This window comes from Bolinopsis microptera, chromosome 11 (genome assembly GCF_026151205.1).
Source record: "Bolinopsis microptera isolate Bmic1 chromosome 11, MBARI_Bmic_1.0, whole genome shotgun sequence".
Classification (NCBI taxonomy): Eukaryota; Metazoa; Ctenophora; class Tentaculata; order Lobata; family Bolinopsidae; genus Bolinopsis; species Bolinopsis microptera.
Window position 1 is genome coordinate 14,380,190 of NC_087082.1, and position 14,279 is coordinate 14,394,468.

The 14,279-nt window shown below is 37.4% G+C and overlaps 3 protein-coding genes across 3 annotated transcripts in view; 2 read left to right on the forward strand and 1 right to left on the reverse strand.

The window, feature by feature from the left end:
• LOC134823488 (double-strand-break repair protein rad21 homolog A-like) overlaps positions 1-14,279 on the forward strand; it is a 901,854-nt gene that overhangs the window by 435,102 nt on the left and 452,473 nt on the right. The window lies entirely within an intron of this gene.
• Positions 1-14,279, forward strand: part of LOC134823487 (gamma-tubulin complex component 3-like) — a 158,111-nt gene that overhangs the window by 95,729 nt on the left and 48,103 nt on the right. The gene's annotated exons all lie outside the window — the stretch shown is intronic.
• Positions 85-8,301, reverse strand: LOC134823278 (uncharacterized). Its single transcript, XM_063834688.1, has 15 exons — positions 8,144-8,301; positions 7,977-8,031; positions 7,498-7,640; positions 7,161-7,344; positions 6,648-6,770; positions 6,229-6,404; positions 5,743-5,860; positions 4,227-4,505; positions 3,863-3,940; positions 3,281-3,418; positions 3,098-3,140; positions 2,746-2,811; positions 2,493-2,589; positions 2,198-2,279; positions 85-550 (listed from the first exon to the last, which is right to left on the reverse strand). Exons 1-15 carry the CDS (start codon positions 8,188-8,190, stop codon positions 470-472), a joined length of 1,710 nt encoding a protein of 569 aa, XP_063690758.1. The 5' UTR covers positions 8,191-8,301; the 3' UTR covers positions 85-469.

A 14,279-nucleotide genomic window follows, 5' to 3' on the forward strand; every position in this document is an offset into this window, starting at 1 on the left:
GTTGTAATAAATACTAGACACTTCAGCATGCAGTCAGTCCACCAATATTATATCCAAACCAAACTCCTTATTCATATTGATCCTTTTGCCCTTGGTGAAACGATACCATTAAAAAATTAAACGAGATTTTACAAATATCTGAATGATAAGAAGAAATAAATACAGAATGAGAAATAATAGATAGTCAAACTATAGCGGAATTACAAAGACTCCGACATACAGATAACATAATACTAGCATAAGTGAGTCAAGCTGAACATTTGGATTTAAATCAATACTAATAGGAGATACTCTTTGTAATATCAATACTAGTGTTATCAAATCTAATTTCTGGAATAATCTAAAAAATAACTCTTTCAATTTAGTCTTTACTAAAACTGTTGAGTCTGCAATGTTACCATGAAAATCACAAATCAACATTATTCTGTTAACACTGTGACACTCTGTCAGGATGTACAATTTATTATCTTCATCTGTATTGGTTATACATATTTGGGTTCGGCATATTAGCGTTCGGTATGTTAGCGTTCGGCATGTTTCCGAGTTGCATCTGAGGATAAAGGTATCAAAATTCCAGCCAATTGTATACTTCTAATTATGCTTCGCCTGTTTTATAATCTTCTTAACAATCCAAATTCCAATTCACCTTGAAGAAAATAAGGAACACCTGGTTATAAGGAACTCTGTGAAAATAGGCCTACCTGATTATAAGGAACTCTTTGTAAAGAAGCCTACCTGATTATTAGGAACTCTGTGTAAATAAGCCTACCTGATTATAAGGAACTCTGTGAAAATAGGCCTACCTGATTATAAGGAACTCTGTGAAAATAGGCCTACCTGATTATAAAGAACTCTGTGAAAATAGGCCTACCTGATTATAAGGAACTCTGTGAAAATAGGCCTACCTGATTATAAGGAACTCTGTGTAAAGAAGCCTACCTGATTATAAGGAACTCTGTGTAAAGAAGCCTACCTGATTATAAGGAACTCTGTGAAAATAGGCCTACCTGATTATAAGGAACTCTGTGAAAATAGGCCTACCTGATTATAAGGAACTCTGTGTAAAGAAGCCTACCTGATTATAAGGGACTCTGTGTAAAGAAGCCTACCTGATTATAAGGGACTCTGTGTAAGGAAGCCTACCTGATTATAAGGAACTCTGTGTAAAGAAGCCTACCTGATTATAAGGAACTCTGTGAAAATAGGACTACCTGATTATAAGGAACTCTGTGTAAAGAAGCCTACCTGATTATAAGGAACTCTGTGAAAATAGGCCTACCTGATTATAAGGAACTCTGTGAAAATAGGCCTACCTGATTATAAGGAACTCTGTGTAAAGAAGCCTACCTGATTATAAGGAACTCTGTGTAAGGAAGCCTACCTGATTATAAGGGACTCTGTGTAAAGAAGCCTACCTGATTATAAGGAACTCTGTGAAAATAAGCCTACCTGATTATAAGGAACTCTGTGTAAAGAAGCCTACCTGATTATAAGGAACTCTGTGTAAAGAAGCCTACCTGATTATAAGGGACTCTGTGTGAAGAAGCCTACCTGATTATAAGGAACTCTGTGAAAATAGGACTACCTGATTTTAAGGAACTCTGTGTAAAGAAGCCTACCTGATTATAAGGAACTCTGTGTAAAGAAGCCTACCTGATTATAAGGAACTCTGTGTAAAGAAGCCTACCTGATTATAAGGGACTCTGTGTAAAGAAGCCTACCTGATTATAAGGGACTCTGTGTAAAGAAGCCTACCTGATTATAAGGAACTCTGTGTAAAGAAGCCTACCTGATTATAAGGGACTCTGTGTAAAGAAGCCTACCTGATTATAAGGAACTCTGTGAAAATAGGACTACCTGATTTTAAGGAACTCTGTGTAAAGAAGCCTACCTGATTATAAGGGACTCTGTGTAAAGAAGCCTACCTGATTATAAGGAACTCTGTGTAAAGAAGCCTACCTGATTATAAGGAACTCTGTGTAAAGAAGCCTACCTGATTATAAGGAACTCTGTGTAAAGAAGCCTACCTGATTATAAGGATCTCTGTGTAAAGAAGCCTACCTGATTATAAGGAACTCTGTGTAAATAGGCCTACCTGATTATAAGGAACTCTGTGTAAATAGGCCTACCTGATTATAAGGATCTCTGTGTAAATAGGCCTACCTGATTTTAAGGAACTCTTTGTAAAGAAGCCTACCTGATTATAAGGAACTCTGTGAAGAGATGCCTGGTGAGGCTGAGCTATGCCCGGATTTGGTCCCAACGTCGGTCGAACTTGTCTGAAAATAGTTAGGTGTAATATTAATATTTGATAAATAAACTCTGTCCAAACCGATTAGAAATGTTTGCTTTACTTTAATAAAAGTTTATGGTACGACTCACATACACCTACATCTATTTAACTTTTTAATGCTAAACTGGTTTGCTGAATGGTAAATTCCTGTGATACCTAGTTTCTAATTAATTAGATAATTAATTAGTTAATTGTTAACCTGGGTGCAGTTTGAGGATTCATGTTCGGAGGAAGGGATATCTGTAACACTTGAGCTGGTCGCTGCACTGGCAGAAATCCACCAGGGTCAACATAACCTGGGGTAAAACTCAGTAGTAACAGCAAATCTCTCTCAGTGTATATCGTTTCAAGCATGGCATTTACTTAATTCATGATAGTAGAATTTCTTTTGAAACTCTTCTTTCTTGTTTATCCAAATCCAAATTCTAATAACTACTAAAAATAACAAATACTTCTTGGGATCTGTTGCACGCTGGGATATTGGTAACCTCTGGGGTACTGTTGAGGCATCATCATCGCTGAGGGAATGTTTCTCATAAATCATCTATTTTTAATTCTGATAGACTTTTTAAAAATCTGGCCGATCCAATGCGCTTAAAGATAGTTTGTTAGAGGTTGGTGAGGTCAATTTGTGTTCAATCAGCGGAGGTGCAAATTGAATAACATCGATCACAAAAAGAGATACGTGCGCGCTGACCTCCATCTCCAAACACGCCGCGCGTTACGCATCTTACTCAGATCGAGTGTAACCGATTTGTGAAATGAGGTCATCTACGAATGAAAGAAAAAAGAATCTTCTCAAACCTGCATTTGGTCGGGGACTGTTCATCGAATTATCAATCCGTCCCTAAAGAAGGGGAACAGAAGTTTAGAACGAGTAGATCAATATGATGGTAAGTTCAGCTTGTTTGTAACTTGAGTACAAATAACAGGTACATCTCTCAGAATAACGTCATAATTTAGACATTACAGAAATTGAAGACTCACAGCAGCACTGACTGGTCTGAGTTGTTGTGGTTGTGCCATGTGCATTATCTGACCGCGTATAATGCCACCAGGCTGTGGCATTATAGGGGATTGTTGCTGTGTTCCTTGACCCATCTGCATCATGGGTACCGTCATACGCTGCAAAATAAACCCCTTCATTGAAAACACCGATTGATCATTGATGGCCCAAAAGCGATTATTCATGGAAAATAATAAAGCACAAAAAAAAGTCACAGAAGGTGGTCAGGACTGGTCGGATTAACATTAGAGGTTTGGACCGTCTTGAGTCCTTAACAACATAAAAACCCTGACTAGAACTGTCCTTCTTCGAGTTCACATATACATGACAGGATTTCTAGCATGTTATATTTTATAAACGTGTTATATTTTATAAACATGTTAAACTCTATAAACGTGTTATATTTTATAAACATGTTAAACTCTATTTAAACATGTTAAACTCTATAAACATGTTAAAGTCTATAAACATGTTATACTCTATAAACATGTTAAACTCTATAAACATGTTAAACTCTATAAACATGTTAAACTCTATAAACATGTTATATTTGATATAGTAACCTGTTGGGTAGGGCGTTGTGCAGGGTTTATAGGAGGTACTATGTAACCGGCGTTATAGGTTCCTCTAATCCCCTTACTCTGGGGTAAAACACTTTATCAAATACGATATATATATTTTACTCTCTTACTCTATAATATTATATCCACTATATCAGTCATTTGTTAAATTATTGACTTAACCCCAAAAAAACTGAAGTGTGCATAATTTTAGCCGTGCAAACATTTGAGCGTGCTAATTTCTACCGTAACCTAATAATAACTGGGTGAATCGAAGTAAAAACAGTAAATAAGTTAAAGTAGTTAAATAAAGTAGTTAAATAAAATAGTTAAATAAAATAGTAAATAAGTTAAAGTAATTATTAACCGGGTCGTGAGGAAGCCTGTTAACAGGAGGCACACTCTTGGGAGACTGTATAGAAGTAGCAGGTAGTATATTAGGAGGCTGGGAGGACGGACTACTCATACTGTGAACAACAGGTAGATTAGGAGAGATAGGAGTCATAACCCCGCTACCGCTAGGAGCGGGGGTTTGGGGGGCTGCTGGGCTGCCTCCTGGAGGAGGGGCGCCTTGCTTTGAGTTGGTCATAAAGGGGGCTGGTTTGAGGTGAGGCATAGTCTGGAGTTGGGGGCCCGCTGAACTGACCTGGTAAATAGGTTAGGTTACGTGCCGTGAACTTGCATTTATGTGTTTTAGTATGTATACTTAGGTTGTTCCTTGTATACACTATACATTATGTTAAAACCACATAGCATCAATGGTTGATAATGAAATGTACACTTATAAGCAATTAAGTATATTAAGTATACTGAGGGTCAAGCATAGAAATAAACTCTTACTCAGATTGTGAGATATATCATGATTTTAAGTACTAGTCGACGTTTGGTATTCATAAAGTACGGTTATTGTTTCAAGAGTATGATCATGCAATTAACCGGTTCCACCTATCATATTACAGTCAAGTATATATTTTTATCGGAAATAATTTGAAACAAAACAATTTCCGGAAAGGTCCCAGAAATCACCCCGGAGAGTTCCTAAAATTTCCTACTTCAGCAAAATCCACGATTACCACTTTTTTACCACTTTTTTCCACATTGATTCTCCGCAAACAAGTCCTCTTATGAATATCGTAGAAGGTTATAAATTGAACCAGTATGTTAAAAAAATAATGGAGAACTTGGCCCTTGGAAAACATTTTATATTATAAAAAAATCAATTAATTGATAAATTAAATAATCAAGATATTTTGGATTTTTAAAATGTTTGAAACAATTTGTGAAAATTTTGAATTATTAATTAATTAAAAAATCCTCACTCCATAACCACTCAATCACATAATACAATTCCAGTTCTGCTCTCCCACAAGCTACTCAACAAATAATTATCACAAGCTCAAGTTGGTAGGCGTGAGACTGATAATATTTCTGATAATTTCAATGGACTAAATCTACTCTCCCAGAAGTTCACAGGGCTTGTTAAAATATTGCCATTGAATTATACACTTTCTAACTTTGAGCAGTTCTTTCTAAATTAGGTAACACTTTCCAGTAACAACATGTGCTCGTCAAACTGTGAAACGATAACACCCGGCGCGGCCTGCAATTAAAGTTAGCAAACCCATTTGACGGTGCTTTGTTATAATCTACCGGGTTATACAAAGCAACCTAAAGTAACTTATAATATGATCTTATAATGAACCATTAACATGTCTACAGTATGAACGCTACAATTATGAATAATAATTGCCAAAAATATACTACAATCTTGCTCGAGTTTTATGAATACCAAATCTGAGACTCAGTAAAAACAACAAATACTTGGTTCTTATACATGACCCCTATAATAATATAAACAATTGTCAGGTAAATTAGTGACTTACTGAGCGGTTTAAGCGTTCTTTACAGAGATCAAGTATTTCCTTAGCATAGTTAGGTGGCTTAGCGTCAGTAGATATCTTCATTTTACTCAGCTTACCGTCCACCGAGCTGTCTTTTGAACTGAAAGGTGCTTTTTTAGATGGAATACTGGTTACCGGACAATAATACTGGTTACCGGACAATAATACTGGTTACCGGACAATAATACTGGTTACCGGACAATAATACTGGTTACCGGACAATAATACTGGTTACCGGACAATAATACTGGTTACCGGACAATAATACTGGTTACCGGACAATAATTCACCGTGCGAATATAATGATGGAATACTGGTTACCGGACAATAATTCACCGCGCGAATATAAAGATATAATTGAATTATCGGATATTATTCAAATAATGCAGAAGGCGCGAGTGGTAATAATATCGGATATCTATAAATATATTATATCTGATTTATATACGGTCTAATGAAATGACTGACCTGTGGAACTCAGGTGTATCCCTCTTCCCGTACTGCAGAACCAGGCTCATCTCAGCTACGATATCAGAGAGAACGTTAATGTGATCCGACTTGTTGCAGTGTGTTATTAGTCGTCTTACTGCCATGTTGTTGAGCTGATTCTGTGTTAGGTGGATGTCACTCTTTACTTCAAATACCTGGTAGTGGAGGTATTACATAATATTGCAGTTTTAATACCTGGTAGTGGAGGTATTACATAATATTGCAGTTTTATATTTTTATTTGTGTTTTAACAACTTAGTTTAAAAACTAAGTTTAGAGGTAGTTAAAAATAAACAAAACAATGTCTTAATCTCTTTCTAAAACAATAATAAATCAATTAAATCGTGTAAACTATTTTTGTAAGTTTAAATTTAGTTGATCGAACTATATTTACTAACCTGAGTGCATGTATCCAAGCATAGAGGAGGTGAGTTCAACATCAACAGATAGTTCTCCAATTTGGTGAGCTGATCATAAGGGAGAGTCTCGCCCAGTGTATCATACAACTCCAGTACTAAACTCTGGGCATTTTAATGGTTACTTTTCACTTTTCAGATCCATTAAGTAAAGTCTTGTAATGATCAGAAACACTATCTCAACAGGATTATTATTTTGTGCCATTTTATGTAAAGTTACAAAAGTTACAAAAGTAGTTAAAGTTACAAAAGTTACAAAAGTAACAAAAGTAACTAAAGTAACTAAAGTAACTAAAGTAACTAAAGTAACTAAAGTAACTAAAGTAACTAAAGTAACTAAAGTTACTAAAGTAACTAAAGTTACTAAAGTTACTAAAGTTACTAAAGTAACTAAAATTACTAAAGTAACTAAAGTAACTACAGTAACTAAAGTAACTAAAGTAACTAAAGTTACTAAAGTAACTAAAGTTACTAAAGTTACTAAAGTAACTAAACCTGGGTTGATCTACTGAGGACGTGCTGGGTAGTTATAGGAAAGTCTAGAGTGTACGGCTCGGTAGACCCAGGACGAGGGAAGCCTCTGTAGTCCGTGATAGTTACTATTAGTTTGTTGTTTGATAGCATCATGTCTCCTAGCAACGGTACTAATTCGTCTGGAATGTCTCCCTGTTCTACACATCTGCAGTGCACAATGAGGTTGTTAGATCGGTTGTGAAACTAGGAAAACAAGCTCGATTACAGTTGAGGTTGAAGTGGAGAGTCAAGAGAAGAGTTTGAAACAACAAACAGTGAATATGTATTGTTAGGAGATGAAATAGTAACTAAAATAAACCTGATAAAATCAGACTCGTCGTAAGATATTCGGTGAGTGGAGAGTTTGGAGTTAGCAGGGACTGTAACGGTGAACCCATCATGGTACAAACTCAGTACCATGCCTGACTCCCAATCATCTGGAACCTTCGTTATGTACACTATCTGCAGGGCATTTTAACGTTATCTAGTTATCTAGTTATCTAGTTTAACGTTATCTAATTCAGCAACATATTTTGAGCATCTTTTGAGATATGAACCATGATATCGTTAGTAAGTTAATAAATACACAAAACCCTCTCGAAAACCTTAAACAATTTCTATACCAGCAGGCAAGGACAAAAGGATTTCGCGGCATGTACGAAATCGCGAAATTCCCCATTCTCCGCAACAAATTGTATGTATAGTTTAATGTATAGCCTGTTAAATTTCGCGGTACCGCGATTTTTGGCCAAAATAATCGCGAAATCCTTTTGTCCCTGCCAGCAGGGTATATAATACCTTTTCTCTTTCTTCGCAGTCATTATTGTTCAAATATTTCTTAACATCGCCGTCCCTGAAAAGTGATTCATTAATAAAAATTTTTCGAAAAACAGAGCATTTTCAATAGAAGCATTACTTTTTTCAAGCGATTAATCAAATTTGATATACCTTTTTTTAAAACTTACGACAAAATCTTTTTAGTTTTCCTCCGTTTTGGGCAGCTTCTGTCCATTTTGTAAAACCTCGTTCATTCCTGAGTTAGCTATTATAACACTGTTATAGAGTCACAATAACAACACTAATTTAAGGAAAATATTCTTTACAGTTAATAAAATAATGTAACTATAGTTCTAGATCACAGAGCGAATCATTGATACATAGATAATGTAATTACAGATTACGATTTATAAACTAAAAGGGAAACAATCTGACAATTCCGCAATTGAAAATCAACAATAACTTTATCCCCACTCTGTACCCTCAAATCGTCAACTAACGTGAAACAGTCCACCTTATTGAAGTAATCAGAGTTACCAAATTCTAACAAAGAGTCACCAAAATAGTAACCCAGGGAGAATACAGCATTGGTAACCAGGCCGCGTTGTGTAATTGGTAGGGTAGAAGTGAAGTTATCATCACACTGCTGTAATGATGGTAGCTGTGTGGGTGTTGATAAAGTTGTGTAGTCATATTCCCACAGATGTATTGGATCAAACATGTCATCTCCACTGAGTTCACCCTGGCATTGTCTCACTAGTTCACTGTAACCAGACATGTTGAACCCGTCTATAGTATGAGGAGATAACACTCTGTTAGCCAGCTGACAAGACTCTACTAACGTTACAGATAACACTACTTTACGAGGTACCAGACTACAATGTGAGCTGAGAGAGTGTTCTAGTAGTTCCCTCCTGTAGTAATACGACACACACGTTAAACTGAAGGGGTGGTAACAACTATCCACTACTACGGTTCCTTCCTTTACTTTTAGTTCACTTGTTGAGAAGGGGTGGTAACAACTATCCACTACTACGGTTCCTTCTTTTACTTTTAGTTCACTTGTTACATCTGATAATCGAATAGTTTTAACTTTGCAGGAAAGGTTTTTACTAAGTAGTGCAGGAAGTGTGCTAGGTGGCCCAATATACACAACACTTTTATCATCAGTCTTCAGCAATTCACATACACTACCACAGTAGGCTGCATTTAGGCGGCAACAGTTCATGTAACCTAGGTAACGGTAGCTCAACATCTCTCCCGGATTGTCCTTTTTAGAGCAAACACAGTTGTTAAAGTTACCTGGTCCAGAGTGATCGATTTGAACGTCTAAATCAGTGATATTAACTTGTAGACTTATATCACCTTTATTATAACACATGCAGTAAACAAGGGGCATCCAATGGTCTCTGAACTCCTGAAACTCCAGGAGAGGTTTAGGAGCTGTTGATATAACGTTATCCTCACCAATATCACTCCTCCACCAGACCACTATACCGTTACAAAGTTCCTTATTTGTGATGCTGATATTCCTGGCACCTGTCCAACATTCCACAGATGCTAAGTTAAATTCCCACTGCCACAATTCCACTGGATCACCTGACTTGAGGTCTGATATCTTGTCAACATGGACCTCCCAGGGTACGTCAAAAGAAATATTAGTTCTCTGTTGAGAGTCCTTACTCGATGGTAACGAGCAGTAACTGTCAAGACTGGCTGAGAACACTGGCTGAGCAAACAATGTTGCTCTGGATGGGATGAAGATACAGTTTCCAGATGCTAGTTTAGAGAGAGCGTGTTTGTAAGTGAGCAAACAACCCTCTCCTATAAGCTCACTGTCATAAACCTCGCTAACAATGAGGTTAAAACTGTTTCTGTAACCGCTATTAAACTTATCTAAATCACATGACGACATAGTCTCAACAACAATTTTGCAGGTTTTCTTATACATGTTTTCATTGTCCTTTATAACACCTTTCGCTATGTTAGCCATGGTCTTATTGCTCTCACAGGCCACAATAAAATCAGCACCAGCTTCAGCAGCGTACAAAGCCAGTAAACCAGTTCCTGTCCCGATATCCAACATACACACAGTTTCACCCCTACTGTGGATCTTCTTTATAGCAGTTTGGATTGCTGATCTGTACGCCTGGTGACGGTGAGTATCATTAAGCATTCCTGCATGTCCATTAGTGAGGATCTCGTCAGGATCTACCATTCTAAACAGGGGTAAGGAGCTGTCATTGAGTACTCATCATGTTAAAATGTTTCTTTAAACTTGTAGAATCTTATATATTAATTTGACAGTATTTTTATTTTTCAATATTATAAGTTTAGTCCGTTTATTTGGACGATTGAATCTTATTTTGATGGTAGGAAGAAGGGAAAAAAACAGAGAATAATATTAGCAAAATCATGCTGGTCAAAAAAGGCATCATTTAAACAGAATTTACATCGACAATAAGAGACAAAATTTGAATAACATCCATATCGTATTTCAATGCTGTTAGATATTCTATCAATCATTTTACTATCATTAAATCATATCAAATCTGTCATGACTGCGCACCTGTAAAAATTAAAAACACAAAAACATTAATCATATAATATATTATCATAAAGATTTAAGAGTCCTTTAAACTTTAGTTGAAAATTTCAAACTGTAATGATGGTCGCATCTTCCAGTTCTCCATGTACTTTGGTGGTGGCAGACCATCATTCAGGTACTGCATGATTATCTTTCTTGGAATGATTGGGCTCTCCAGATGTTCCTCCACAGAGTCCACCTCAGGAGTAAGCTGCTGGTTGCTGTACTGGATAGTACAAGAAGCAGTGCCACTTGGAGGGGGCAGTTGACAGGCACTTACCTCCACAGAGAACTTACCACATGTCATGGGCATCAGGGTAAACTCATGTGACAGAGTAGAGTGAGGTTCAAGACTCTCAACACTGTGGTCTCTAGTCCCAATAAAGGGGATATCACACATCTTCTTGAAGGCAGATGATCCCTCATAAAATGCCCTTACAAACAACAGCAGTGAGCCCAGAGACTCATCTGAGACATTTGTCACCATGATGGATAGCGTTATGGGTGTTCCAATGGACACTTTGTGTGTTTTTTCTTCTCCAGGTCTGTCTAGCACGTTGCATGAAATGATCAGTTTCTCTTTTAAGGCATTTGTAAGGTCAGTATACTGAGTGACAGACTCGATAACATTTACTCTTCCTTGCCTATCACCAACTTTCCATGGGATATATTTAAAATCAGGATCCAGTAAGTCAGAGAACTTAACCCTATGATGACATGTTGGGGAGTTATCACAGCGAGTGACCCTGTCTAGAGCAACATCCTTAGCAAACAGTTCACCAGAATCTACAAAATGTGAAATTCCAGCAACGTTTAGTTCCATTCTTTGAGGACACATTGATGCTAAAGAGAGATGCATTTGGCATTTGCTGCTATCAGAGAGGTGCTGTGAAATGGAGTAACCAGCTAGCTGATACAGAAGATTTATTTGAGCTGTAAAAGTTGAATCAAGCTGTCGGAAATACTCTTTCTCCTTATCATAATATCTGAAGCTCAGAGAAAAGTTTTCCTCTACAAACACATTTTCAATTTTGGTATGTCTAGCACGTCTAACAATAGGTGCATCGTCTCCTTCATCAAACTCTGACGAGTTCTCATAGATGGTACCACGTTGGGTTCTCTCGGGTCTACTGTCAAAACACTCAGCTCTCCTTTCATGGCCTATTTTTGTGTTGATATTAATTTCAATATCAGCAAATGTACCCGGAAGAAGTGGAACTGAAACCTCACCATACTGAAAGACAATACCGGTCCTGGAACAGTTGTCGATAACATCAATATGCTGGATGGGAAAGCTGCTGATGTTAGCTACCCTGCAGGACAGCTTCCTCTCTTCCCCCTCGTACAGAGATAGTGTAGCTGGAATATCAGACTTCAAAACTAGTAGAGGCATTGGTTTTGATACTGATATAGTTTCTGCACATGTCACTTTAAAGTGAGAGGGAACACCACATAGTTGAAGTTTAATTCCAACCAGTTTTAGTGTACCTGGTTGACGAGGTTTGATTGTCAGAACTATATCAACTGTCTGCTTAGGGTATATTGTAATGGTGCCAGGGTAGCATTCCGCAATACCTCCCTCCACTATGCATCTTATGTCAAACAGTTGCAGAGAGTGCAGAAGTGGATTTTCCAGTTTCAGCAGAACTTCTCCAAATTCGTCACAAACCCAATTAACTAAGTTTTCTTCCTCTTTGCTCTTGCTAGCATTAGGATTGAATATGAATATACTGTTGGTTTGTTTGTTTAATCGAGGTTCCAAAGATTTCCCTAAAGACTTGATCACAATCTTCTTGCAAACAGGTATGTTTGGTGCTTCAATCATGTCTTGACCAAGCCTGGTGTTATTCTTGAAGATAAGGTTTAGAATACGGAGTTGATCGTCATGGTCCAGATGTGAGTAAAAGTTTTGCAACAAGCACATTCCATATTTAACAACACTGTCACTGTTGGCTAATTTGTCACTGGTTGAGATCAGATCATTGAGCACAAGCTTCTGTAGCTGAGGCCAACCATGCGCACTTTGATTACCAGGAACAACACCGTACCTCTCTATGACATTGCATAGTAAAGATGATGAAATTGTGTATGCTCTTGAAAGCATTTTTTCATGAATAGATTCAAGTGCAGCTCTTCGCAAGAAATAACTGTATTTTCTGTGCATCCCCATTTGCTCATACAAAAGAGCAATAGTACAGAAAAATTGCAGCTTCTCAACTGGGGTTAGATCGTCATAACAGTAAAATATTTCTGAATTAAGTATGACACATGCCTCCCTTTTACATTCTAAATCTATCATCAATCTGACAAACTTCAAAGTGCTTTCAAGCATTATCAAGGATGCTTCCCTTATCTTTTCCATGTGATTTATACCGGTCCTGAACAGCCCTTTAAGATTTTCTGTACTCTTCATTTCCGGTTCAGATGAGGCACTGTTCAAAGATTCCTGAGAAGAATGCAGTTTGCCACCTCCCATAGCAGTGGTAGACTCAGCCTCGTCTAATTGTAGCATCCTTGCAATCGCACAACACTGGCCTTCATATGCAGCACCAGTCCACAAGCTGTCCCCGATTGATAGCAAGTTTCTTGCAGCTTCTTCATAGCTCTCATTTGCTTTTTCAGGTTTTCCTATGATCAGAAACATATCTCCCAGATGTTTCTTGTGTCTTGCTTGTATCCTTTTACGGCCCATTTTACCCTCATCTAGTCCAGATTTGCTTCTTTCATAAGGACTGTATAACAGCTGAGGGTTATACTTTTCACCTCCCATTTCAATGGTATTTCTGACAACAACAGAATATAAAGCCTGGGTAAATTCACCAATGAGAGCAGTCAATTCCTCGCAGTGAACAGAACTTACGTCACCACTATACTGTATCACCATTATGTCTGGCCTGATGCAATCTGGTGGTAGCATAAGAGATTCTTCGCTGAAAATGATACACCTGGAATCAATAACAGTGCTGTCCATTCGCCGTTTTATCTTCTCGTACTGGGGTAAAATTCCAGCCAGGTTCGAGGAAGCATCAGCATGTGTGATGCAGAGTAAACCAATAGGTCTACGATAATATTGTACATCACTCCAATCAGAAAGAAGTGGCTGAGATTGCAGCACAAACTTGGCACTCAGCTGATTACGATTGGGCAAGGGTACTTTGCTCAGTTCAGAAGGTATTGTTCTCAAAAAGTTCTCATCAACAAGACCAACAGGTAAAAGGACAATATGAAGCCTAGAGCTATTATCACATTTTGCGTTGAAATCAATCCGAGATGAAAGAGATTGATTCATCTAGATAAAAGGTTCTTGTTCACGAATTACTGTCCATTAGCGGAAGTAGTCAACTTCTCCACCAACTTCTACATGATCTACTGAAGGATAATGATTAATAAATAATAAATACAGTAAAACCCTGATTTACGAAGTAGTTTGTGGTAAAGGAAACAGCCACAGTAAACTGGGGGCTACTGTAGATCAAGGTTTTGATAGATCTTACATTATGAATGCTAAGCCCTATTTGAGGGTAAGAAAATCGCTGCCGTAAAATTATTTGCAGTAAATCGGGGGTTAGAAGTAAATCAGGGTTTGCAGTAAATTGGGGCATGGTAAATCAAGGTTTAACTTTATAATGCAAAAAAAAACAAATCAACCTTAAAGAGAGAAGAGTGTTGGCTTTTTAGTGTTTTATTTGTCCTCTAACTGATGAAGTTAGGATTGGGAAACTTAATCCAATTTAATA